General features: G+C 41.2%; 5 protein-coding genes across 9 annotated transcripts; 3 read left to right on the forward strand and 2 right to left on the reverse strand.

Annotated features, from left to right (window-relative positions):
* The first annotated feature begins 639 nt into the window (after positions 1–639).
* Positions 640–3,972, forward strand: sprb (sepiapterin reductase b). Its single transcript, XM_084024572.1, has 4 exons — positions 640–903; positions 1,813–2,038; positions 2,901–3,188; positions 3,427–3,972. The coding sequence occupies exons 1-4, from the start codon at positions 811–813 to the stop codon at positions 3,579–3,581; spliced, it is 762 nt and encodes a 253-aa protein (XP_083880698.1). The 5' UTR covers positions 640–810; the 3' UTR covers positions 3,582–3,972.
* A 629-nt stretch (positions 3,973–4,601) lies between these two features.
* Positions 4,602–11,674, forward strand: smyd1b (SET and MYND domain containing 1b). 2 transcript variants are annotated; one of them, XM_084025022.1, is made up of 10 exons: positions 4,602–4,813; positions 5,518–5,694; positions 6,840–7,053; positions 7,795–7,925; positions 8,133–8,171; positions 8,897–9,092; positions 9,885–9,977; positions 10,083–10,246; positions 11,059–11,227; positions 11,374–11,674. In XM_084025022.1, the coding sequence occupies exons 1-10, from the start codon at positions 4,692–4,694 to the stop codon at positions 11,536–11,538; spliced, it is 1,470 nt and encodes a 489-aa protein (XP_083881148.1). In that variant the 5' UTR covers positions 4,602–4,691; the 3' UTR covers positions 11,539–11,674. The 2 variants fall into 2 exon arrangements, with proteins under 2 accessions (XP_083881148.1, XP_083881149.1); XM_084025023.1 differs by lacking the exon at positions 8,133–8,171.
* A 316-nt stretch (positions 11,675–11,990) lies between these two features.
* Positions 11,991–13,587, reverse strand: LOC311023117 (fatty acid-binding protein, liver-type). Its single transcript, XM_084024784.1, has 4 exons — positions 13,040–13,587; positions 12,663–12,835; positions 12,439–12,531; positions 11,991–12,341 (listed from the first exon to the last, which is right to left on the reverse strand). Exons 1-4 carry the CDS (start codon positions 13,104–13,106, stop codon positions 12,291–12,293), a joined length of 384 nt encoding a protein of 127 aa, XP_083880910.1. The 5' UTR covers positions 13,107–13,587; the 3' UTR covers positions 11,991–12,290.
* Positions 13,588–14,319: 732 nt separating this feature from the next.
* On the reverse strand, positions 14,320–16,340 carry oxt (oxytocin). The gene is made up of 4 exons (XM_084024474.1): positions 15,787–16,340; positions 15,551–15,679; positions 15,093–15,297; positions 14,320–14,695 (listed from the first exon to the last, which is right to left on the reverse strand). The coding sequence occupies exons 1-4, from the start codon at positions 15,868–15,870 to the stop codon at positions 14,550–14,552; spliced, it is 564 nt and encodes a 187-aa protein (XP_083880600.1). The 5' UTR covers positions 15,871–16,340; the 3' UTR covers positions 14,320–14,549.
* Positions 16,341–17,885: 1,545 nt separating this feature from the next.
* Positions 17,886–25,670, forward strand: znf366 (zinc finger protein 366). 4 transcript variants are annotated; one of them, XM_084024547.1, is made up of 7 exons: positions 17,886–18,006; positions 19,894–20,918; positions 21,006–21,173; positions 21,624–21,774; positions 22,291–22,482; positions 24,129–24,303; positions 24,386–25,669. In XM_084024547.1, exons 2-7 carry the CDS (start codon positions 19,903–19,905, stop codon positions 25,087–25,089), a joined length of 2,406 nt encoding a protein of 801 aa, XP_083880673.1. In that variant the 5' UTR covers positions 17,886–18,006; positions 19,894–19,902; the 3' UTR covers positions 25,090–25,669. The 4 variants fall into 4 exon arrangements, with proteins under 4 accessions (XP_083880673.1, XP_083880674.1, XP_083880675.1 ...); XM_084024548.1 differs by having other exon boundaries at positions 17,889–18,006; positions 19,891–20,918; XM_084024549.1 differs by having other exon boundaries at positions 17,898–18,010.
* The last annotated feature ends 206 nt before the right edge of the window (positions 25,671–25,876 follow it).

A 25,876-nucleotide genomic window follows, 5' to 3' on the forward strand; every position in this document is an offset into this window, starting at 1 on the left:
CAGATAATTGAAAAGGAAATAAAGAATTACATATATGATGACCAGAGATGGATAGCACTCAGCGGTTTCATAAGTTTCAAACTAAGTAATGCTACGACAGACACTTGAAAAACTATGACTTTTGTGTGTGTGTGTGTGTGTGTGTGTGTGTGTTTCCTATGGGACTATGAATACATTAGGGTTGTACAATGACAATTAATGAACCGTGTAAACTTGTAACATTTTAGTTAGGGACAGTATTTTGTGCTCTGTCTTGGCGTGTTCATCCCATAGAGGTTAAGTTCTTATCACGTTGTTTCAGCCTGTGCTGTAACTTCCTATGGATGTATAGTTTGTTATCTGCAAATTATTATTTTATCAGTAAATAGCACTTTATAAATTGCTTGATTTGATTCATATTAAAATGATGCGATTCAAAAAGCCCTTTTGTAAAAAAAAGTAAAAAAACTTGACTCAATATCAATATCATGATATATTTTTTTAATAGTTTTAAAAATGCATTCTTTTAGAAGCCTCTTGAATCTGTGGGCGTAGTAATTCCATTTACCAATGTGGCACTCTAGAGACAAAATTAGTGTTATTCTTCTTTTCCTTTTTACTGTGAATTGAACAAGAAAAAACACATGCAATGCATTAGTTATGCATTGGTTGGGGCATGTGCACAGTGTTCACATCTTTCTCACAAGATGACAAAAACAGTGGCCTCTTTCATTTCACTTGTCCTCCCGTAATCTCCCATTCACAGGCACTTTTTCCACATTTCCCCCCGCTGCTCATCAGTGTTTTCAGCACCAAAGAAGATCTGTCAGGATGTCAGACATTACAAACTACAGGACTCTGGGCCGGGGTTTGTGTATCATCACAGGAGCTTCCAAGGGATTCGGACGGGCGCTGGCACACAAAGTAAGTTATCAACTTATAGACGCTTTCATTTATTGCCATTGCACAAAACAAGAGTCAAGGAACGAGATCTGGATGGCTGTGGATGGAGTGGGTTTTTATCAATTGCTTTTGGGCTCCTCGCAGGCACCCCTTGTCACCCATATTACTGACATTCTGGGCGGTTTAAACCACCCACTGTAGAGCCCTTCTGCCCTGCTTTTTACTGCTCCTTTATAAACATTTATTAGGAATTTAGCCATCTTAAGTTTCCTTCAGAAATACAGCCATTTATGAGCCTTTTTAACCAGGACGGAGATGTGTGAAGCCTATATCAAGCCGTTTCTGATGCTGATTTGCAATATTTATTGATTTCCTCTTCGATTACAGCAGTGTCATTGGCAAAGTTCCCTTTGTGTCGAGGACAGCATGTCACGGGTTTACAGCCTGAACAGGAAGGGGCTGAGCACACATAGAGTGGAGGAGGTTTGGCTGCCGAGAGTCTGTGGAACTCTAAATAACTAGTTGCAGAGTGTGTCCTAAGATAACCAGTTTCATGGGGAGGTTCTGTTGCTGAAATCAACAAACAGCATTCTGATGTAAGGGTTGCTACTTTCAAGATGTGTTAGGGATGAGTGGTGGGTGGCCTCCTCTGTGGACCTGTTGGCTCTGTATGCAAACCGATGAGGGTCCAGACTGGATGGGATGATGTTTCTCTACATGCTGGGGAACCAATTTCTTAAAGCACCTCATCAGAATGGAGTGTCATTGAGTGGGATTCATTTAGACTAGACAATGTAGGCTACATTGTAGTCTGAGGTATGATAGTGGCTACGTTGTTCTAATAAAATGATAAGATACAGAAAGGGAATGAGATAAGAAAATTAAAAAAAACAACAACAAACAAACCTTGTCCTGTCTTGCGTCATCCAGGTGTCCCGCTTGCTGGAGCCTGGCTCTGTCCTCCTGTTGGTGGCTCGCTCTGGGACTCTGCTGCAGGAGTTGAAGGAAGAGCTGCAGAGCTTCGCTGAGGAGCAGCTGGTGGTTCACTGCGTAGCTGTGGATCTAGGCACGAGAGAGGGGGTGAATGAAACAGTCAGGGTGGCGAGGCAGGAAGCCGTAAAAGAAATAGAACATGTGCTTCTGGTCAACAATGCTGGTGAGTTTGAATGACAAAAAAACAAACAATGTCTTTGTGTATTTATCTATCAAAATATAATAGTACAATCTAGTACCAACCCATTTCAACCAATAATATCATGAAATCACATCCCTCGATCAAGCGTTTAGACAGGCTTATCTCCATGTGGACACCGACAATATTTCATCATTAATGGCTGAAATAACCACTTTTGCTACTTTGTACGTTTCGTGAAAATCCCCGATTACACCGGATAATCAAACGCCATCCAGTCTGAGTTGATAATATCATCCAGAAGTGCCCGGTGAATTTCACTGAGCTGTATTCACTGCTATAAGCCACACATCGGCTGGTTTTACCAGGGAATAGACCCCTTTTCTTTCCTACATGCTCTCCTCCCAGCGGCAAGGGCTTTGGCAGAGGTACCATACACCCGGCGCTGGCACTGTTGGACTCATTTTCTGTAACCAGTGTAACATTAGGATGAAAGCATGGCGCAATTATGATATAAGATAGCTAGCTAACTAGCCAGCCACTTAACAATAACGTTGAACAGAAACGAGGCAAATCTTATACTGACATTTTCTCTCTTTCTCTGAAACGCTTTGCCAATATCGCTCGCTAGAGCCATAAATAACACACATAACAGTTAATGAACTTGAGCGTGTATGATATTGATTCTGTCACCCAACAACACAGCAAGAGGAGATTTTCATCGTGTAACTTTAGCCCACTACTATGAGGTGATTCATGTTTGCCTCCACTCTGTCCTTTGTTTTATCTAGAGCTGACATTGTGATGTAATCAGCTGTTAAAGGGTTTCTAGCCACGGTACAAAAGCTAACGATGCACCTTTCTCTCCCTCTCTCTTTGCCCACAGCCTCTTTAGGCAACATATCCCAGTTCACGAGATTCACCAACCCGGATGAGGTGAATTCCTACCTGTCCTTCAACATTAGTTCTGCCCTGGCACTGACTGCAGGGATCCTGCAGGTGTTTCCCTGCAGACCGGTCCTACGATGGAGTGTGGTGAACATCTCGTCATCGTTTGCACTGCAGGCCTTGCCGTCCTGGGTGCTTTACTGCACCGCCAAAGCAGCCAGGAAGATGATGTTCAGGGTGCTGGCTGAGGAGCAGCCCTATGTCAAAGTCCTCAGCTACTCTCCAGGTAGCCTACAATAAGCCAACATAAGCCATATAAGAAAATGTACAGTGTATCATATTTGGAACCATTTAGCTTACCTGGTATCCGGCTAGGAGATGATCACAAAAGAAATAGGTGAAAAGATGTAGCCACTGTATTTATTTAGTAAGCACATCTAGTATGCATGTAATGTAGAACAACAAGAAAATGGTAAATGTTTCTAATGAGCTACTCCTTCTGGTTTCCTTCTGGTTTCCTTCAGGTCCGATGGACACAGAGATGCAGAAGGATATTCAGAGGTTAACAGGGGTCAAACATCATCTGCTGCCCTGCCAGGAGTCTGCTGACAAGTTGGTGAAGCTGCTTTTGGACAATGAATTCTCCTCAGGTGCACACCTCGATTTCTTTGAAGTGTGATATCAGGATGAGCCAGAGTGAAGAACCTTGCTTAAGTTCGATCCAAAGAGCCGCGTTCTTGAGTTAAAGATTTGAGTATAGAAACCAATAGAACAGAGTAAATAGATACATGTAATTTTTTATACAGGAAAAACATACAAAAAGACTGTGCCTAGAACAGTGTATAAAAGAAAACATAATTTAAAAGAAAAATGTTGGCTAATGCTTTGTCTGCTCTGTTCTGTCTGAAGAGCTCAAAGCTTGTGAAAGTTCCCAAATCTTTTTATTTTTTTTTTAATCAAAGATTTATTCATCAGCTAGTATTTGTTTGCTCAACTGCTGGGGTATTGATTTTGTGTTTAATCTGGGATTTTCTGTCACTCCTTATCCTGTTCTTCATTTCTAAATATCTATGCATGGACCAATTAAAATAACTGTATTAATTAAACCTGTTGCCTTCGCAATTGCTTTCTGCTGTGTTCGTTTGTGTTTGTTGTGTTAAGAAATTAAATTGTCTTTAACTCAACTCTTGATTAAAAAAATAAATAAATATATGTATAAAATAAAACACATTTTATTTGAGCAAATGTAAGCAAGAGAAAGTACCAGAACAGGGTGGAGGCAGAGAGTTAGATCAGCTATGCTTTTGTCAAATTCTTCGCAGCTGTCTAACGTCACCAGACTCTTGATAGACAGCCCCAACTGAGGGCCCAAAATAACCCTCAGGGAACTGGGCACCTACCAATTGTTTGGGGGTAGGGGGATCTCTGGAGGAAAAAACAAATGTGGGACCACAAATTCAAATAAATGCCAGAATCTGAAACAAAAGTGGGTTTCATGTTGCTTTTCAACAAGGTTCTGTGTTTTATTGACCGGACCGTACTTTTTATTTCTCAGTGGGTTAATGAGATCACCACCATCAACCCATCTGCTGCTGGTTCCGTTCAAGAGGGTGGTTATTTTAGTACCTCGGGTGTGGAATGTGCAGTTGTCATTGAGGAGGGCACTGATTGGTCTACGGGTTCCTCAACTACCCTATCATTGCATTTAGCGTCCCTCTCCCACTGAAATCCTCATCGGGTCACCACTGACTCACTGTCAGTCAGCATCTCAGGAACCAGTGTAGGAACCATGGAGAACGTGGCAATATTTGACTCCCCTGGAAAGGGAAGGGGTCTGAAGGCTACCAAGGAGTTTTGGGCTGGAGACGTCATTTTCGCTGATCCCAGTGTGGCAGCTGTTGTGTTTGACAGGTACAGTGGAGGTTTTTTCATATGTGGTCATTATGGGGATATTGCGACCGGTGAACAATACATTTTTTAATTTCTTTCTCTATACTTAAAATGCATACACAATAGCTGATTATTTCCTGTTTGCCAGATTTTACTGTTTGATAATGAAACAAGAGTCCTCTATTCTTACAGTATGTCACTTCATCATCATGTTGATGTGATGTCATGTACACTTGGTTACACTAAACTGAGCCACCAGTGTAGATAGCTCATACTGCTGTCATAAATATTGATGTGATTTGTATCATTGTATTGAACTTAATGTCATTTTTTTAGTTATGACCTTTGTGTGGGATCTTTTGAAAATATCTGTATACTGAAGCTGGTTTGTAGAAGTTAAAGGATTTAGGATGGAAATTTAACGTTTAAAAAAATGTTTTATATATAAAACGATTGTATTTCTATAAAGTAATTTCCTTGAGGAAGACTTGGAACGTTGAGTTGAGAATATTTTATGATGACATGATGTTATCTGAAAAACAATAATTAAATAATAACTGATAAAAAATAATATAAAAGAAGAAACATGGCTCACTTTAACAGAGCATTTGGGCACCAGTAAGTTAAAGCTAACATGCTAAACTAACTGACAACCATCTCTTAGGCTATTACATCTATATGATATATTATATGCATCAGAACATCTTTCCTCTCTTTTTCTGCAGCCTAGCAGAGCGTATTTGCCACAGCTGTTTCCGCACACAGGACAAACTACAAAGGTGCGGCCAGTGCAAATTTTCTCATTACTGTGACCGAACTTGTCAGCGCGCCGGCTGGGCCGAACACAAGCAAGAATGTGGCGCCATCAAAGCTTATGGCAAAAAACCAAACGAGAACATCCGGTAAGTGCAAGGAAAAAGGAAATTGGGAGAGATAGTAGTTGATTTTTGTGGAGAAAACACAGAGAAAGACTGGTTGTACTGTTCAAGTCAGAAAATAACAGGCTGGTTTGTTTTGATTTTGATTTAGATTGTTTAAAACATGAATGCATTGAGCTACATGTAATCAAGTGAGGTACTAGGTCAAGTCAAGTCAATTTGATTTATATAGCCCAATATCACAAATTCCCCTCAGGGGGCTTTAAACTCAATACAGCGTATGGCATACAATCCTATAGGCTCATCAATTAGCTAGTTTTGTTGCAAGTTTGTTTTGTTTTTACGTTAATCTAATGTTTTTAGAAAATGGTCCAAACCAACTTCTAAGACCCAACATGTCGAGAGCCACCTCTTGTCTGCCCATCAGAACCGTCAGGTCAATAGTAAATATATTTTTTAGACATTTTAGATACACTATATTGAGGAATTAAAGTTAATCACAATCTTCCCTGCTTCTTAAACTCCCAAATTGTGACGGTGCATTCATTTTTTAACTAAATTGAAGACATCAAATAACACATTTAATTGATAAAATGTCATCAATGGTATCAGTCACTGATGCTTGACTTGTTGATTGGTTCATTATTCGTTTTATTCCCTGATTTATTTATCTGTTGAGTTGGTTAGTTTTGCAGTCAATCCTTCAATAAATATGTTGTTTCGAAAGATAATTTGGTTTGTAGGAATATGTCATATCTGTACACCATGCTGAGAACCTCATAGCAACCGTGAGAATATGAGACTGATTGACTAATATTGATACTGATATCAAGTCATCCCTGTCTTTCCAATCTGAAATGGAATCAACATTTTTGAACATCGTAACTTAAACTAATTGTGTCTGATAGTGGAAGCTGAGTGAATCACTCCCCTACACTTTTCATACCCATTCACGTGTTTCATCATTTTGAGTTATTCATTATTGTTATATTTTATATTAATATATTATACATTATAACATAGTTTACATGCAACCGTGCATACTTTCCCACAAGAACACAAATGTGTTGTGTGAATAGTAGTCAATAAAACGCGCACAACCGTAGTCAGCATCAATAAGTCGTTGATATTAGTCATGAGGTAATGTTTGCCTGTTTCTTTGTGATCAGTTTGGCGGCCCGCATCATGTGGCGCCTTGACAAGGAGGGGAGCGTGATGTCCGACACGCAGCTGACCACACTGGAGGATCTGGAGGATCACATTGCTGACATGCAAGAGGACGAGTTGAAGGACTTTAAAGTGGACATCCACAACTACCTGGACTACTGGCCCCGAACCAGCAAGCAGCACACGATCGATGACATTTCGCATATTTTTGGAGTGGTGTGTTCATGTGTATTATCCCCTCATTGGCCATCGCTCATTTCCCCCAAGATGTATTCCAAATCAGGGGCTTTTCTTCTTCATAGGACAGGAAGATAGTCAACCAGACCTGCCCGTCTTCCCCACATTAGAGGGTGCTGCCTCTCAGAGACAGAAACTAACAAATTCAGTTTTCCTTGTCAGCTTGTAAAATCAAATATCATCATAAAAAACAGTGGTTAACTGTCATTTTAATTCCAATACTGCACGGACAGCTGGAACACAATGTACCAGGCTCATAATGAGCCATTATTAGTCTAAATCTGTAAAATCCCCCAGCTCTTGCAATAACAAACAGAGGAGTTCATACACTCTGCAGCTCAGTGACATATTAACTTGTGACTGACCTCGTAAACATGAAGTGTAACTGATAGACCTCATAATTTGACACAAAGTACCCAAACTATGCTTTAATCAAGCCAAGAGGGGTTTTAAAATTAAATTATGGTTGAACCAAAGAGCTATATTCCCTTTTAATACTGTTAAAGGGAGAAGAAACAGAAAAATAAAGCCACAGCGGTATCTTCAGTCACTTCAGACACTTTGCCCTTTGACCCCTGAAAGTATATGAGAGGAAACACTGAAGCAAATAGTGAAAAATACTTACACAAGGTTTCTTTTAAATTCTCATCGTGCACAAGTTGCACAAAATCCTCCATTATTTTTCTCCTATGTATTTAACAGCTGCCCTCTTTCTCTCAGATCAACTGTAACGGTTTCACTGTGAGTGACCAGCGGGGCCTTCAGGCAGTTGGAGTTGGTCTTTTCCCAAATTTGTGTCTGGTGAATCATAACTGCTGGCCCAACTGCACTGTGATCCTCAACCACGGCAAGTGAGTAAAAAAACCTTTGTTTCTATTTGTCCTTTCATAAAATGTGGTTTGTAGTCCGCTGACATAGACTGTAACTCTAATAAAAATGTGAAATGTTTTCAGAGTTTGTGTGCGTGTGTGCGTGTGTGTGTGTGCTGTTGTGTATCAGGTGCGAATGTGTCTTTAGGTTGCATTTGGTGTAAAACTGCTTCCTGTTTGTCTTTACAGTCAATCGGCTGTGAATACTATGTTTCATTCTCAACGGAGGTGCGTTACCTCAACCTAAATCAAGGTTGTCTTTATTAGAGCACCACTAAGACTATGATACAATAAATGTATCGGTACGCTTAACCGCCATCCTCCCTCTCACTCCATCCGTTGTAGAAAGTAGTGCCCTGTGGTCGGTTTGATGTGACTCAGTTTTCACACCAATATGTCAACACGCTACTTGAATGCTCTAACCTTTATTTAAAGAGTTTCCCCTCTGCATATTACATCGCAGAAAGCTTGTATTTCTGCCACATGTATGTATCTAACTGTCACTCATCATTTCTGTCACGCGCTGCTGATATGTCACTTTGTCCATCATGACGCAGGTTGCTGTGTTAAAGCCTAATAGAAGCTTCTCTCATTCACAAATTTCATCCTCACCTCTATCACATGTAACATGAGGCTAAAACATCACAAAATAATATTTATTTCACATTAAAGCCTTTTATTACCTTTTTTTTTTTTGCTTTAAAATTTGTATAGGTTTGTCACACATTTGTTAAATGTGTAAAATAAATCACAAATTTACTTTTACCTGTTTGCAAAAAAAAAAGGCTGAAGTGTGAAATAATCTTCACTAACATCCATTCCTTCAATCCTTCAACTGGATTGACTGAACTGAGAGTCACACTATGGAAGAGGGGTTTCACCGCCAATCAAAAACTGTCAATGAAAGACTAAATAAAGTTAAGCTTGCGTTTAATTACGTTTCTCTTCCTCAGGATTGAGCTGCGCTCTCTTGGTAAGATCGAGGAAGGAGAGGAGCTGACAGTTTCATATGTGGACTTCATGAATTTGTCAGAGGAGAGACGAAGACTGCTGAAGACACAATACTTCTTTGACTGCACATGCGAGCACTGCAAGAACCACATCAAGGATGACTTGAAGTTGGCGGGAGCGGAAGTGGACGGAGTCAAGGTGTGCGTCTCTGTACATTTTTTGTCTTTGTGTTGATCTTAATGCCGCTTCTCAATGAAGTGAGGACATTATTTTATACTGCACAGGCAGCAAAGGACCTCTTGCTACATTTAGCACTGACACAGGTGATAAGGACAGACGGGAAACATGAGCTGAGCAGGGCTGCAGTGACTATTTTAAGCAAAGATAACTCCCAGTGGATTCACTGTGAGTACGGGTGTGTATTTATACATGGTAGAGAAAAAAAAAGGTACTGAAATAACTCATTATTTCAAGGTAGTAACTGTATTTTAATGTTTTAGCATATACCAGGAATTATTACCCTATCTATTTAGATTATCTAATTTACATTACACACACACACACACACACACACACACACACACACACACACACACACACAGTTGCGTAGGGTAGATGTGTCAGAATCTATTAATAGCGTTTGTCTCGAACTATCAGCAGGAACATTTAAAGCAGTTTATTACTTTATTTCAAACCATGTAATTCTGGCACCAAAACGGTTATATTTCTGTTGATGAACATAACTCTGATTAACTATGACATCTGGTTTGTTATAAGGATAATACACATTCGCTTACAAGGCCCCTCAGCCGGTCAATGGTCATTCTCACAATCAGGCTTTTGCCTTTAGGGAACCGATAGACACAGTAAACCTTTGTTGTTTTTAAACATAAAAAGTATTCTCTCTTTAAAAAGTACATTTCATGATGTATTTCATTGTTAGTGTTTTAATTTTGTATTTGATCAGTGTGTCCCATCTTCACCTCGTAGCCTACAGAGGAGCAGGTGAAAGAGGCAACAGATTATTGCTATCAAATGCTGGAGAAGATGGACAATGCTCGACTAAGTGGCAACTACCACGAGGTATTGTATCAAATCACCTATAACGCCAAATGAAAAGTGTTATTTCTCAACATCTTACCGGCCCTCATTCCTACCTCCACAATTTATCTATTTTCTCCTCTTCAGGTGGTTAAAATCTGCAGGGATTGCATAGAGAAGACGGAGCCCGTTCTGGCTAACACTCACATCTACCAGCTGAGGATTTGGAGCACAATGAGTGAGGTCCAAGCTTACCTGCAGTTCTTCAACGATGCTGCAGACTGCGCCCGCAAAATGGTGGAGGGATACATGTGAGTACAGAGATTGGGTGCGATAGACACACACACCTTTTTCTATCCAATAATTAAGAAAAACACACTGACTCTCCAGAAATAATTCAAACTCAATATCGATGGGGTCCAAATACAAATATAGTCATTTCAGATGGTCTTGTCAATGGAGTGGCACTGTTTTACTGTGAAATTTGATGATTTGTGTAATTTTATGGGAAAAAAAGAGAACAGAAAACTAGTGGTTACATTTCCATGTTCAGTAGCAGGACATCCAACCCAACAGTCACACAGCAACGGGGCAATTTTCTATTGTTCACTGCAGGAACAATATAGTGCTGTTGGCTTCTATCACAAACAACACAATTTATAACCACATAATCTTGTTAAAAGGGGAAAAAGTTGTGATATACACTTCCTGTTTTGTCTACAACCTACAGAAGTCTCCTCTATGATGTGTATTTTTTTCCATTATCAAAATTATTTTGATAACCATTTATATCATGAGAGTCCAAAGACTACTTGCAATATTTCATGCTGAGTGCATGATTGTTTGAAAAGTGGGTTTTGCATATTTATTTTAAAAAATTGGGGGGGAAATGGGCATTACCTAGATAATGAGATCCAGCCAAGTTCAGGTAACAGGTGGAAGAAATTGTTTTTTAAAACATGTTCACCTTTATTAAAGTGCCAACTGTTTGTGGACATGTCATTTCTGCCATGAGAGTATACCTCCCCTGAAAGTTTCACTTCCATATACTGTATGAGTACGAGTGTTATGAGTGAAGAACTAAAAATATAGGCACCTAATGAATCAAATCTTCCCTCGACAGGAAACTGTACCACCCAAACAATGCCGCTCTGGGTATGGCCGCCATGCGAGCAGGAGTTACTCACTGGCAGGCAGGAGAGATAGAGATTGCCCACGGGATGATCTGCAAGGCCTACGCCATCCTCATGGTCACCCACGGCCCAACACATCCCATCACTAAGGATCTGGAGGTAAACTCAGTCCCAAATTCTGGAAGTTTCTTTGGCTCTGTCAAAATTCAAGTAGTTTAAGATCACAAGCCGGCAACCATTTATATACACTAAGATATCTCATTGGCAAATATTTGAAGCTCTGATGTGTCCCGATATTTCCACAGTCGATGCGTGTGCAGACGGAGATGGAGCTGAGGATGTTCAAGCAGAACGAGTACGTTTACCACAGTATGAGAGAGGCAGCACTGAAGAACAAACCGATGTCCATGATGCACGAACCCTCATCTGTGGAGGAGGGAATCAAGAACCTCTTCCACCGGAGAAAGTGAAAGAAACACCATCCTGGAGATTAACTAACAGTTTGGGCATTGGTGCGAGAGTCTGCACAATCACATAATCTCTCTCCCCCCCCCCCCCGTTATGCATTTTTGTCAGCACTTGTGATTAAAAAGTCATGAACTTTTGCATTTTGTCATCAATAGTTCGAACCCAGTGGAACTAAAGGTTAGGACGAAGGTGCCTCTTGTCTTGCAAACACTTGTCCTGCTCATTATGCAACCAATGAGTCAACTGTGCACCCCAATCTCAAATACATTAACCAGGTCTCAGCAGGTACACTGAACCAACAGGTTCATCTTCCGAGAGCAGTAAATGCATTGCAGTTGCTGGAGTTTGAAATCCCACTGAGCAGATGGTGCCCTGCAGCCCACAGCTGGCCATTGTGTGCGCCTGAACATTTGATTCTTTACAGCTCGACCTACAACACAGCCACAACTGGCATTCCTCGTTCCAGCGTGCGATTTTAAGCTTTCCTCAAGTTTAACCCCGTGACTAGACTGCAAGACTTGTTTTGAGAGGAAGTCACATGATAAGTGTAAAAATTTAGTTTAGTATACATACACTCACAATTAGTTCAGTCCAAAACCCCAGGCAGTCACAAAGGGTGACCTCCAGTCAGTTCAACCAGTCACACTGAACATTTTTATGGCTCTCATGACGTCTGTAGCTTTTCACTTTTGTAAAGTTAGTCCAAAGAAACAGTTGTGGCTTTTTAAACCTTTATTATCCCAAGTGCAGGCGTTCACATGCGTTTACTTGTCCTCTTGTAGACAATGTTGCCAAGAGTCATAGTCTGGGGAAAAAAAGTAAAAAAAAAAAAAAAAATCCCATTAGAAATGTTTGAGAGCCCAGCAATAGGTCACAGAAATTCAGTAGTCAAGTCTACTTACATTGACAATTGTGTTCCCATCCACCAGTTCCGTCACAGACTCGATCCCCTTCATGGAGACCTTCAGCTTGCCACCATCACGCTGAACCACCGCCTTAAAAACCATAATGGGTTTCAGTTATGGAATTGTTGGACTGAAGTAAGAAACAGGATCAAGTAAAATAACCAGTTCAGGTCGATTTAAAAAACAAACAAAATCCCCAAATTGAGTGTCCTGGCTTATACCTTGCCCTTCTCCCCAGTGACGGTCTCCAGCTCCGACTCCTGTCCAATAGTGAAGGTATTGACGAGGACCTTTGAGCCAGTGGTGACTGTCACTTTGAAATTGTCACCAGTCTCCTCAATTTCAGAGATGCTCTTGATGTCTTTGCCTTTCTGGATGAGTTCATCAGGGAGACCTTTGGACGGAAGCAAGTGGTTGAGAAACAATCGATTACAGCAATTATTAAGTTAACATTGCTGGACGAGCGAGTGAAACGTTTGACTGCAGAAACAGCTCATGTTCCAACTCTGTCAGCTCCGTTATGCAAGCAAGTCAAAAGCACAAATATTTGAAGCTACTGGCAGAAAGACAATAATGAGTGAAAGAGTTGAAAGCTTACCAATGGCCTTCATGAAAGCCTCAAAGTTCTCCTGAGACTCGAGCTGGTACTTTCCAGAGAAAGACATGGTTGCAGACAGTGAAAGCAGGAGTGAGAAGTAGTGAGCTGCCTCTTTTATACTCGCAACTCCAGCGCTACAATCATTAACCACAGGTGTCTCAAATTAAGCCCACTCCAGCCCACTCCAAGATCCACCACCACAGACTAGACAGAGAAATAAAAGATGTACAGGGTGGCTTGACTAAAGTTAAGTTAGGAGAACATAAATATTACACGTTTTAAAGAAAATGCCTGTAACTTGTGGTTTATGCATAGAAGATGATCAAAATCTGATGACATTAACATGATTCATCCCCCCAAAACTGCTGACTGGACATAGCTACTGCTGGGTTCTGGTTTCAGTTTGCTGCTTTCTCTCTTCCTTTGTCCTGCTTCCACTTTCTGTTCCTTCTTTACATCCATTTCTCTCCGTTTTCCTCCCTTTTGTCTTTCCTTTCGCCAATTATTTTTTGCAGAAGCTGGAGTTTTCGGACAAAATGAGAATGGAATGCTATTTTGTTTTACCTGCATGCAATTGGTAGCATTTCCCCTTATTTTGAAAAAATGAATTAATGTTAACTTCTTGCTCTTCAGTTCAGGCAGTTTCGCACTTCATCTTTTATTCACAGTACTGCTGTCTTGACATAGATATTTAAAATGCATAAATAGTATTGTATAATATTTTATATATTTGCAGCCTGGTAAAAGCCCTGCTGCACTTTAAACTGGTGTGACCTGTACTCTACATTTCATTACAACAGTACTTTAGGGGACCAGGTCCCTGTTCAAGATAAGAGTCCTGAACTCTCACAGACAACCTGACAATCTGATTCAATCAAGCACAATGTCAATAATCTGTCATCAATCTTCTGTTTAATTTATTTAGGGTTAAACCACAAAGTCCCCCCCCCCCCCCCCCCCCTAAAAAGGATCAAAGGTGACTACCATACAAGATAAGTGTCATAACTGTTGCAACAGTGATATCGTGTCAACGGGGTTGTCATGATAACACACACGTTGCATGTGAGGACTTCTACAGCATTTTGCAAAGCTGAATATCTGAGAAGATAAAGACGGCTGCAGGCTTTGTACGTTTGATGATACTGGAATAGTGTAACACTGCAGCCTGATAAGCGTTGTGCTGACTTGTTCTTTGCTAAGGGAAAAGGGATTTGCAGGGTTTGAAACACTCTACACTGCAGCCAAGTCAGGTGGCTCTCAAATAAAAAACACAACATGTCTTACTCTCTCAAAACTTTATTTCTACATGCAGATACCTGGATGACCACTGTCAGTATTCATCCCTATTTTCATGCATAAAAATATATTGACAAAGGCACTACAGAATACTCCAGGGGAAAGAGCAATGACAAAGATATGAAGAAAAACAACGATATGAACTACAACTACAAGTCCCATGTCGTCTCCGCAGCTGAAGAGTTTCCCGTGAGACCTCGGTGTCAGGAGCAGCTCATTGGTGAACTCGATGAGGAGGACTGTGACCAGCCAGATGCAGGAGCCTGAGAATGATGTCACCGGGGTCACTGCCTTCCAATTGGCCGATTTGGTCTTCTCCTTCCTCCTCGGTGAGGCAGGATTGGTCCGTGGTGCAGCTCTCTGTTAAAGGGTTTAGACGAAAACAATTAAAGGAGGAATTATTGCGAAGAACTAGATTGTCTGTAATGGCAACTGTGCACTTTACAATATGTTGTTATCAGCCTCTTGGTGCAGCTGGGAACCAAGAAGGTGAACTCTTTAGAACAAGAGGCAGAAATTGCAGAACTCAAATGCAAAGATGCATGCATGTTGCTTAATAAGCAATTTGAACAGAAGAACTCTGACAGAACTCTTTTCCCTTCCTTTAAGTAAATGTTGCTGATAGTCTCTGTTCTTTCACTAACTAAAGTCAAGTATTGAATGTAGGACTTTTATTTTGAAAGTGTTACTTTTACTGATGTAAAGGTTCTGGATAATTTGTCCAGCACAACATATATGTTATTCAGGACGTCCTCACCTGCATCACAGCAGATCCCTGAAGCAGCACAGCGTCCTCCGTCAGATCCACAGGGTTTCCCTCCTGCCTGGCAGGGGGTGAGCAGGTAGTTCTCCTCCATGCAGCGAGCTGTTTCTGGGGAGCCCAGCATGCAGCCGAGGTCCTCCCCACAGCAGATGCTGGGGCCGTAGCAGCGGCCCCTGTCTCCGGGGCCACATGACATGCACTGTAGGAGCAAATTCATGATTAATATTGCTGTTGTTTAGAATATTTCTATGCTATTTAGCATTGTGTATATAGATCTCTTAGTGTTATTTCAGATTTTGAGTCCTTTTTCCCTGTTTGAGAATGGGAGTTTCAGTCCAAACTCAGCTTTTTTTTTATAGAAGGTTCAAATAAAAATGTTCCAATAGACATTTGTCAATTTACTGCATCCACGTTAATGACTTCATGAAAATATTTTGGTAAAAGCAGCTCACCTTTCGCAGCGGTGCATCTATGATGGACCTCTTGCCACCGATGGGACAGTTAGAGATGTAACATGCTGAACATAAAGACAGGAGAAAAAGTAGGCACACGGACACAGAAGCTCCAGTCATTTCTGTAGGCTGAAAAAAAGATAGAAAAAAATGTGTTATTTGTTAAAACCGAAATATAAAAGTCTGCAAAATCTAAGTTAGACAGTTCTTCACAAATGTGCAGAAACAAAACTCACTTGCTCTGCTGATGAACAGTAGATTAGAAGTGCTGGTTTCCAGATGGTCCTTGATACTTCTGCTGTTCTTCGTGCCACTGACATGACTTATATACTTCCAGAGCTTCTTCTGAGAGTGACATTGAAACCCAAATGCCACTTAGAGAACCTTAATGAGTCCGTTTTAGTTACTTTCACCTTTCGTAAATGAAGCTGACCACTGGGCGAGCCGGGTCAAAAGGGCCAGGCGGTCTGTGGCCTGGTTTTCTTTGGCTCGTGGTGCGTGACCGTGCATGTAAGAGAAGAAAGTCAAAGAGGTCAGAAAGTGAATGGGGAGATGGAATTATTTAAAGCAAGAGTTAACACAAGTGTAGTACAACTTTTATTTAAAAAATAAGGAGATATATTATAAGGATTGTTTTTCATTAAAGTGGAAATCTCAACCATTTTCATTTAAATAAATGTCTGTTGAGTCACAATCAATCACATAGCATCATAACATAATCACATAACACAGGTAACATAATAGCGCTTGAGACATGAACCACTGATGAAGGTTTTATAATATTGATATTATGGTAGTATTACAAACTGGGTGTCTTTGTTGACGTTCACAGAAAAAAAAAGTTGTATTACAGTTTTTCTCCATTGCATTTCCCCCCAAAATGTAACATTGCACACAATTCTGAAAGGTTGAAGCTCATGTATCGACAAAAACACAAGTTTTCACTCTATTCTAAATACAACAGAACTGAAATGTTAAACCACAATCCCTTCTTTAGATCAATTAATTAAATGTATCTTTTCCAGGAAAGATGGGCAAAAGTAAAAAAAAATAAAATAAAAAAAAGCTGGTTTTCAAGGACTTCCTTGGCCTGCTATGCCGCCATGTTGACTCGGAAGTGCTGAGTTTTTTTTTGTAGACTGCATATTTATAAACAAACTATTATGAGGAAACACACACACACACACACACACACACACACACACACACACACACACTCACTCACACATCTTCCTTTCTATTAATAAAGTCCTTAATTCCTCACAGGAATTGACGCACACATTGCCCAGGTCTGAGGTTAATTGGTCTTATGAGCTAATTAACGCAGCTAATGATCGACCACAACCCATAAAAGTCAGTTTCACCGTTTCAATGATATGAGCTCAATTACTGCCGCTCCCGCCTGATCCACTAACTGCCTCGTCATCGCAATTAAAAAATAAATTCCAGACATCATCTTCATTTGCGAACGTCTGCGCCACACGAGGAGAGCGGGACATTGAGACGTGGACTGAGATGAGTTCATATAGATTTCACATCAAAGAACACATGACTGGAGTAACCATGTGAAGACAAACAGGTTTAAGTTGCTGTCATGAAGTGTCCCTCAGACAATGGGCCACTCTTGCCTCCTAGTGGCTGTGCTGACACATTTAACCAAGCATTCATTTTTCATTGTCTGTTTTTCATCTGTCAAGCTTTTGCAGGTGAGGTGGACAACACCACACATAAGGCTCCAAATATGACCCTATAGAGAGAAGAAAGAAAGAATAATGGTCGTGTTATATGCTTGCTTACATTCTATTATACCAGTGTTTACAGTATAATACAAAGCTCCTGCATGATAAACATTCAGTGACCCTGAACTTTATCAGCTGGAACCTCAAAAACATGAAATACTTTTCGTGCTTCAAATCTTTTCCATCTAAAACACAAAAAAGATTTAATTCATTTTCACATAATGAAATCAGTCATTCTTAATATGCGTTGCTTTGAGCTTTATTAAAGATAGAGCTGGTTTGATCAGATTTAACCAGCGATCCTCTTCCATCGCTGCATGTCACTTCACAGCTGCTAAACACCGCGTTGTCTTCTTCTGCAACACCAGATCCTCGCCATTCCTCCAAAAGCTGCGAAAAATCCCTATTTCTTAGAGAAATGGTGATGTCTATCTAGTGTTTCCTTATTTTTCTGCAGGAAGGCACTAGGCTTGTTGACTTCCTCTCCCCTCCCTTCCTTCCTTCTCTCCGAAGGTACTCATCTGAAAAACGAGAACAAAGTGATTGTTCCTGTTCTCTTTCTTAAGTCACTTCAAATGCTATCCGTGGACGGGCGGCTCATTGTCAGGAGAGTTGCAGTGCGAGCAGGAGGCAGAGAAACACAGGTACAGGTACAGCAGCTGCAGCAGCACTTCAGCCAACAGCATCACAGAAAACACACTCTGCTACGCTCAACTGGTAAGTTCTCCACACACACACACACACACACACACAGTCATTGCCACCGCCTCACACAAACACACACTTACATGGCACTGGCTGGCATATGAGGAGGGGCTTCGGTTTTTAATGGATGTTTGGTATGCACGCTGTAGCAAAGAACGGCCCGGGGGTCTCTGCACAGTGTGCCTTAAGTGAGAGAGGTGAAGAGGATGAAAGAACAGGATCATACCCAGAAGAGTGTTTGAAACTGGCTGAAAGGGAACATTTCAGAATGCATCTGAAAGAGTAACAAAATCTTTGGAAGACTGAGGCTGATTAACATACTTCTTCTATTCTGCATGTGCTTTATGTTTGTATGTATGTAAATTTACATTATTTATTGATACGGAGCGATACTCCTTGTTTTTCGAGAGTGTGTTGCACTGATTTAAGTTTCTGAAGTCTGTTTTTGCAGAAACAAAAATGACATAAATGTGAATTTATCTTTAATGTGTGTACCGATCGTCATCTCATGATCTTCCTGAGCTTTGTAATCCTCACTATGCCATCATCTTTTCAACGCGACTTAAAGAGGATTCAGAGTCTGTATGTATGTGAATGGATGTATAGCTGAAACACTTGATCATTCAATCGTCATAAAAATGTACTATTTGGTTAATTAATTAATTGTTTAAGACATTTTTTTTCGTGCAAAAAAAACTAATTACCCATATTTTGCCTGCAAATGAGAATCCAATACATTTTTAAATTAACATATTTAGATTTTGGTCAGACAAAACAAGACATTGATGACAAGCTGGCTCTCTTTTCTGACCAAACAATGAAACAATTATTTAAGAAACATAATCTGCAGATTACCAATTCAATACAATAATGTTTGTATTTTATGTGCACTATAGAGAGAGTAGCTGCTGCATCTGCAACAGACGACAGGGATATAACATGCGGCAACAAAGTGGAACGACAGTAGCAGTCATTGTTGCATTTGATTGATATGGATCTCAGTAGTTTCTCATTGATAACCACTGAGCCATTTACAGGAATAGAACAGATAACTACAGCATCTCTAAGCACGTTTTAGATGTGATGCAGAAGTAAGACAGTTCCCCTCAGACTGGCATCATCTTTTCACCCATCTACCCTAAAGTCATGTGCCCATAGAAACTGCAGTGGAGATGTTATTTATAGCTTTGATATCTTAACATATCACAATTTTGAACTTATCAGTTACCTTAATCGACCCGACTGTAGGCTGCTTACAGACATACAAATTAAAAAATCGTAAAAAAAAACACACGTATAGCATTTAGCAGCTGAGGTGTAAAGAGAAGTTCTTCCTGCTATCATTGCATAAAAAGAAAAAAAAAGTGTGCGGGAGGTAGAGTTGAACAACTTCCTACTTTCAGGAGAGGAGGAGATCTGTGAGAATGAAAGAAGTGAAAGGTTTCAGGTTGAACACTGAAAGGTGTGGGTGTCGACACCAAAATGTATGTGTGCCAAGTGATCTTCCTTTCCCAGAAACCTTCAGAGAAACAGTTTCATTTCATAAATAGAAAACATTGGATACATTTTGTCCACATTTTTTGTACTTAAGTACAATTTCACACCCCTCACTGTCTTTACTTGAGTATTTCTAGTTTATGATATTTTACGTTTCCACCCTAAATATTGCACTTTAGGTACTCCACAATTGGGAAAAACAGCTATAGTTTTCTGGTTTTCTGGTAAACAACGATGTAATATATTAGAATATATCAGCCACTGAAGCTATTTTCCTGCAAAACAATACTTACTTTGCATTTTGCTACTACTGGACAAGGATGAATTGCTACGTTACTCAAGTAAAGGATCTGAATACTTTCTCAACCACTGTAACCATTTCTTGTTCTCTTTGTAAAGCAGAAAAAAAAGATGGAAACAGACCCAGTGAATTTCTCCCCAGCGAGAAGCCCTCCACTCAGAGAAGAGCTAAGACGAGCATCTCAGCAGCGTTTCTACCTAAGCACACCTCCGCTCTACATTAAGCCCCCCAAATTCTCCCCTGCCAGATTCCCCGGCACATCACCTAGCAGAGACACCTACAGTGCGTTCAGCGCACCTGCTTTCTTTCCCATGCTCAGTCCTAGTTATGCCCAAAAGGAAGGATCCCAAAAACGCAAAAGAACTCCCTTCAAAATGGACACCCAAGGAGGTGAATCTCCTGACAGAGGAGCAGAGGAGGCAGATGAAAGGAGCAGTAAGAAGACGGTGCACTTTTCCCACATCCCCTCCTCCCTCCAGCCTCGGCCCATTCCTTCCCCAGCTCATAAGCCTCTCTCTGGTATGATCGAGCTCAACACACTGCAGCTTCATCACAGAGCACCAGGTATGCGTCTACCTGTGCAGGTGAAACAGGAGCCTCTCAGCCCTTCCCCTGTTTGGCCTCCCTCTCCCCTCCTCCTCCACCCTCCCTTTTTCCCACCTCTCCACCACAGTCTCCTCCCGTACCCGTTCTTCATGCCCGGCCCTGTCATGCACCTCTCCCCCGGTTCTTTCTACCCAAGAGAGGACCTCCGCCACAGGCACCGTGACAGAAACCCTCACGGTGGGACGACAAGTGCCGAAAAGCTCGGCCTCAATATCCACGTGGATGACAGTTATTACGTAGACGTGGGCGGAGACCAGAAGAGGTGGAAGTGCCGCATGTGTGAGAAGTCCTACACCTCCAAGTACAACCTGGTCACGCACATTCTGGGGCACAACGGCATCAAACCACATGGATGTCACCTGTGTGGGAAGCTGTTTAAGCAGCTGAGCCACCTGCACACACACCTGCTCACCCACCAGGGCATGAGGCCCCACAAGTGCCAGGTGTGCCACAAGGCCTTCACTCAGACAAGCCACCTGAAGAGGCACATGATGCAGCACAGTGACGTGAAGCCATACAGGTAAACGCTTCACAGCAGGTGATTTTTGTTTTCGAACATCCTCTTTTTTTAAAGCTAAAATTTCACACACTTTATCCGCTCCTCCAGCTGCAGCGTGTGTGGCAGAGGTTTCGCTTACCCCAGTGAGCTTCGCGCCCACGAGCTGAAGCACAACAAAGGACAGGAGAACGTATGTGTGGAGTGCGGTCTGGATTTCCCCACGCTGGCACAGTTGAAGAGGCACCTGACTGCCCATCGCGGCCCCACCCTGTACAGGTGAGCTCAAAACCGGTTCTTCCCTTCTGCAGAATTATCTTAATGATAAAGTAATAGTTACACCCTTACACCCTTGTTTTCTTGTTGAGAGGAAGATGAGAAAATGTATATGACTTGTTTGTGGACTAAATTCGAAGTTACAGCTAGCAACATGTTAGCTTAGCTTAGCACGAATATGGTAAAAGGAAACAAGTAACTTGGCTCTCTCCAACGGTAAAGAAACAACAACACAGAATCCGTTGAAATACCACAGTGTTACATTTGGCTAGCCCCTTTGTGCTAAGCTAAGCTAACCCATTCATAGCTGTAGCTTCATACACATAAACATGTAACATGAGGTGTTTTTTAATTCCCATCACGAAAGTGAACATATGTCCCAAAAAATTGAACATTTCAGTCCTCTATTTGTCCCAAAGTAAGAGGTTTACTGGACACATGCTGTTTCTGCAGGTGCGCGGAGTGCCAGAAGACTTTCCAGTACCCGAGCCAGCTCCAGAACCACATGATGAAGCACAAAGACATCAGACCGTACATCTGCAGCGAGTGTGGGATGGAGTTCATCCAGTCACACCACCTGAAACAGCACACGCTCACTCACAAAGTAGGTTCAATTAGGAGGAAAACGATAAAGACAGCATTTGGTCTTTCTTTTGGCATCAAATGGAGTTATCAATTTTGCTGTCGTATCAAGACGCTCCTGTAATTCCTTGTGCAGATTTTGGATGGTGACACTATATGGCTCAAATAGTTTGGACACTAGCCAAACAGGTTGTTTTGGCAGCTGTCTCAAAGCTATTTCCCCTTAAACAGCTAGCTCTCCCTCCTTTTGAGTTTAGAGTTAAAGTCTTGGAGTAAAACTATTTGATAGTACTAAAATATTGTATGAGTTCGTCCAAATTCTTCACTGAAGTACTAGTGTTTACGTTGAGCTACATATTCAAAACCAAGACATCTTCATTTTGTCATCATTAATAACCATATTCTCACAAAATTACATATTTGGAATCTCGAGGGAAACTTTGGAATCTGAAAAAATATAATAAAGTTGTTAAAATAATGACCATTGGAGTTAAACTGACCTAAGATTTTCATCTTCCACATTTCTCTGATTCTTCAGGGAGTGAAGGAGCACAAGTGTCGCATCTGCGGTCGTGAGTTCACCCTGTTGGCCAACATGAAACGCCATGTCCTCATCCACACCAACATACGGGCCTACCAGTGCCACATGTGCTTCAAGAGCTTCGTCCAAAAACAGACTCTCAAGGCTCACATGATCGTCCACTCGGACATCAAGCCCTATAAATGCAAGGTTGGTCAAATCTAACATGTCGGATGGGGCGCGTTGCGACTAGAAACAGGGGTAAACAGCTTGGTCTGTCCAAAGGTAATAAAATATGCCTACCAGCACCTTCCAGCATCTCTAAAGCTCAAGAAACTTTTCATTTGATTAAACCATGCAAAAACTGAACTCTGAAAGTACGTTTGGACACAGAAAACCTTGCTGTTCCTCCTAAATTTCAGTCTTTTTGCTAAGCTAAGCTAACCAGCTGCTGAATGTAGCTTCATGTTTAACGTTGGATATAATGATCTTCATGTAACCAATAATCATAACGTAGACGCAAACCTTTTAATATTTCGTGGTAGCTGCTATTTAAGGATTTCCCCACTTTTCTGAAGAGTCTGGGCCGAGACGATGACCAGATAGCAGAGAGGCTTTTTGGCAGTAGGAGCCTCCTTGTGCATAGGAAGGATATCGCTGCGCAAACTGCCTCTCTAACAATGGCCCTCCCAGCCTCCCCGGAGAACAGGGCCCTCAAATAGATTTCATCTCGCTTTCTCTGCTGCTGGAGGGAGCTTCCTGTTTTCTCACGGTCCTCTTGGACAGTTTACAGTCCCTCTCTCCTCCTGAAGGAAAGGACCACCCTAATAAAAAAGAATGCAGAGGAAGGACAGCGCAGGAGTTGCCCTTCCCTGTTCTCCTCCTGGCCCTATCTCGATGTTGCTTCCTCTCTCTTTCTGTTTTTCTTGTGTGTGTGTGTGTTTGTGTGTGTGTGTGTGTGTGTGTGTGTGTGTGTGTGTGTGTGTGTGTGTGTGTGTTAAGGAGAGAGATAGAGAGAAAGAGAGAGGGAGAGAGAGAGAGGGGGGGGGGGAGACAAAGAGGAAAGGAGGAAAACAAGGATATGAGGAGGGAGAAAGGGTGTGTGTCTATGTATATCTGAATGCCTTCACATTCATTCATGATTACGTGTAGTTCAGTCTGTGAAAATTAGTCATCTAACAAAGGGGATTTGGCAGAGAAAGAAACATAATAGATGCATGATGTTGGCTTCTTGTTTTATATCCTCCATATAGTGTTTACAACAGTCAGTAGTAGAGGGTAATGAAGTACTGTGTTTGACCGCTAGTTTGAGCTTTCTTGTTTATTACCATTCTAATACACTGCATTTCAGAGGGAAGAATTTTACTTAATTGTATTAATTCAAGTACAATAATCCACCACACTGTTAGACTGTTAGGGTTTTAACAATAAGTACCATAACCATATATTACTTATAGAAATTTGATTCACAAAACATCTAATTAAGCTCAATATGATGATATATATATGATACTGACTAAACTGAAACATTCTATAGCCTGTATTAGTTTAAATGAGTCCCTCCTCAGCCAATTAATAATACATAATAATGTATTATAATGTAAAACTCTGGATGGGGTCATTTTCCATAATGGGAACTTTTATTTTCCAATTTCTGAATCAATTCAGCTGATAATGCATTTGTACTTTCAAAATAAAACACTGTGGTATTGATACTTTTACTTAAAGGAATAGTTCACTAGCACCAGTGGAGACGACAGGAAGTTGCTGCACCCAACTGAGTTGCAAGGAATTTTACACTAGCCATGTAAATATCTGATTTTGGCCTCATACACTTCTCCCTCTTTGTCTTTAAGCTTTGTAGTAAGGAGTTCAACAGGATGCACAACCTCATGGGTCACATGCATCTCCACTCAGACAGCAAACCCTTCAAATGCCTTTACTGCCCAAGCAAGTTCACGCTGAAGGGAAACCTCACCAGACACATGAAGGTCAAACACGGCGTCATGGACAGAGGGCTGGATGAAAGATGTAAGGATCCAAATACTGAAGTTGCTGTATTCTTGTTTGCTGCAGCAGTTGCTCAATATGGTTTGTTTTTTTCTGTCTTCAGTGTTTAGGCAAAGAGGCAGATTCTGCATGTCCACCTCCATGGGCCTCCTCACACGCTTCAGCCAAGAGGAGCCGTTTGACCTTTCCCAGAAGCCCCCGGGCCTGCCCGTCCTCCGTCTCTCCCAGTCGGATGGCGAGAGCGTCCCTGGGAGCTCGTGTCAAGAGGAGGACGAGGAGAGTTTGTACAGAAGGAGCCAGTTCAGCCCTGAGGTGGACCAACACGAGTTGGAGGAGAGAGGGCAGCGGTCTCCAGCCGAACTCAGGCCAGGGGGGGAGAAAGAAATGTATCCTCACAGTTTAGATGAACAGGCGTATGACAGGGAAACAGCAGCAGAAGGACACTCTCCCAGAGGCGAGCAGGTGCACCTCTTACAGTCAGAAGAGACTTCTGAGATGGCCTATGAGTCCGATGTAGAGCTAGACCACGAGCAAGGCAGTAGACAGTCGTATGATTATGACTCTGATTCAGAGCTTGAAGAGGATCACCAAGAGCTAAACAAGGCAGAGCAAAGCAAACAGCCTTTGGGTGGTTTTTGTGACGCAGCAATCAACGTAGCAGAGAAGAACCAGAGCAGATCAGAGACCGGTGAAATAGTACGTAGGTTGCACACACATGAAATCATGGGAGTGGGTCCACGGGACGGGTTAGAAGACGAGAATGATAAAAAATTAGATGAAGCAGGAGAAGAAGATGCAGATTTTTAGGGAAGACAGTGAAACTGAATATGTTGTATAGTAGCTCAACATCAAAAAATGAAAGATGAACATGTTGCGTTTATTAACAGAGTGAAAATTAACTGAACGACAAAGCTGTGAATCATAATGCATGTACAGAACATAATATACAGATGAATAGACATTGACTTAAGTATGGTAAAGTATGATTAGTGAGTGTTTATTGTGTGAATAAAATTCAAAAATACTTCAGTTTTTTACAAATAATTTTGCAATATTGACTGTCTTTTAAATGTATAAATCTATGATAGTAAAAATGCGTTATTGCTCAAATAATCGTGCATGGTTTATTTTGGTTGTTTGGGGGACATTTAGTTTTTGACAGATACAGTCATGAGAAAGCTTGGAGTTTCTTTGTAAAATAAACCGTGATTTTGTTTTGTTTTTTTTATTTTATTTTTATATGTTTAGATCTTTTTTCATTCATATGCCTGTTCATTTTGGCGATGTTTTTTTTGTATGGCATTCACATGAATGTGATTCATAAATACAAAAATAAAAGCATGAAAAGTGTACACCTGTTAAAAGAACCTGCTGTTTGTGTGTAAAGAATATAAGCCCAGATATCAAATCTCACTCCTCTTCGTCTGACACGTAGTTTACCAATCCAGAGATGTGAGTTTCAAAAAGCTTGCCTTTCTCCTCCTGCTTCTCTTTCAAAGCAGAGGAAGAGGAAGAGAAAACACCTCTCCCCTTCTCTCTTTTTGGTTGTGATCAAACAACTGTGACGGACACAGTGGGTGTCCCAGACAAAGGC

The sequence above is a fragment of the Eutrigla gurnardus genome (genome assembly GCF_963514095.1).
Source record: "Eutrigla gurnardus genome assembly, chromosome: 13".
In the NCBI taxonomy this organism is placed as follows: Eukaryota; Metazoa; Chordata; class Actinopteri; order Perciformes; family Triglidae; genus Eutrigla; species Eutrigla gurnardus.

Bases quoted from the DNA above. Each gene is read 5' to 3' on its own strand.
- sprb (XM_084024572.1), top strand. From the start codon at position 811: ATGTCAGACATTACAAACTACAGGACTCTGGGCCGGGGTTTGTGTATC. The intron at 2,039-2,900 runs GTGAGTTTGAAT...CTTTGCCCACAG, and splicing joins GCTTCTGGTCAACAATGCTG to CCTCTTTAGGCAACATATCC. The intron at 3,189-3,426 runs GTAGCCTACAAT...GGTTTCCTTCAG, and splicing joins AGTCCTCAGCTACTCTCCAG to GTCCGATGGACACAGAGATG.
- smyd1b (XM_084025022.1), top strand. From the start codon at position 4,692: ATGGAGAACGTGGCAATATTTGACTCCCCTGGAAAGGGAAGGGGTCTG. The intron at 5,695-6,839 runs GTAAGTGCAAGG...CTTTGTGATCAG, and splicing joins AAACCAAACGAGAACATCCG to TTTGGCGGCCCGCATCATGT. The intron at 8,172-8,896 runs GTGCGTTACCTC...TCTCTTCCTCAG, and splicing joins ATGTTTCATTCTCAACGGAG to GATTGAGCTGCGCTCTCTTG.
- LOC311023117 (XM_084024784.1), bottom strand. From the start codon at position 13,106: ATGTCTTTCTCTGGAAAGTACCAGCTCGAGTCTCAGGAGAACTTTGAG. The intron at 12,836-13,039 runs GTAAGCTTTCAA...TTCCGTCCAAAG, and splicing joins GGCTTTCATGAAGGCCATTG to GTCTCCCTGATGAACTCATC. The intron at 12,532-12,662 runs GTATAAGCCAGG...ATGGTTTTTAAG, and splicing joins TCACTGGGGAGAAGGGCAAG to GCGGTGGTTCAGCGTGATGG.
- oxt (XM_084024474.1), bottom strand. From the start codon at position 15,870: ATGTCAGTGGCACGAAGAACAGCAGAAGTATCAAGGACCATCTGGAAA. The intron at 15,680-15,786 runs GTGAGTTTTGTT...TCTTTTTTTCAG, and splicing joins ACTGTTCATCAGCAGAGCAA to CCTACAGAAATGACTGGAGC. The intron at 15,298-15,550 runs GTGAGCTGCTTT...TTGCTCCTACAG, and splicing joins TAGATGCACCGCTGCGAAAG to TGCATGTCATGTGGCCCCGG.
- znf366 (XM_084024546.1), top strand. The intron at 21,775-22,290 runs GTAGGTTCAATT...CTGATTCTTCAG, and splicing joins AGCACACGCTCACTCACAAA to GGAGTGAAGGAGCACAAGTG. The intron at 24,304-24,385 runs GTAAGGATCCAA...TTCTGTCTTCAG, and splicing joins CAGAGGGCTGGATGAAAGAT to TGTTTAGGCAAAGAGGCAGA.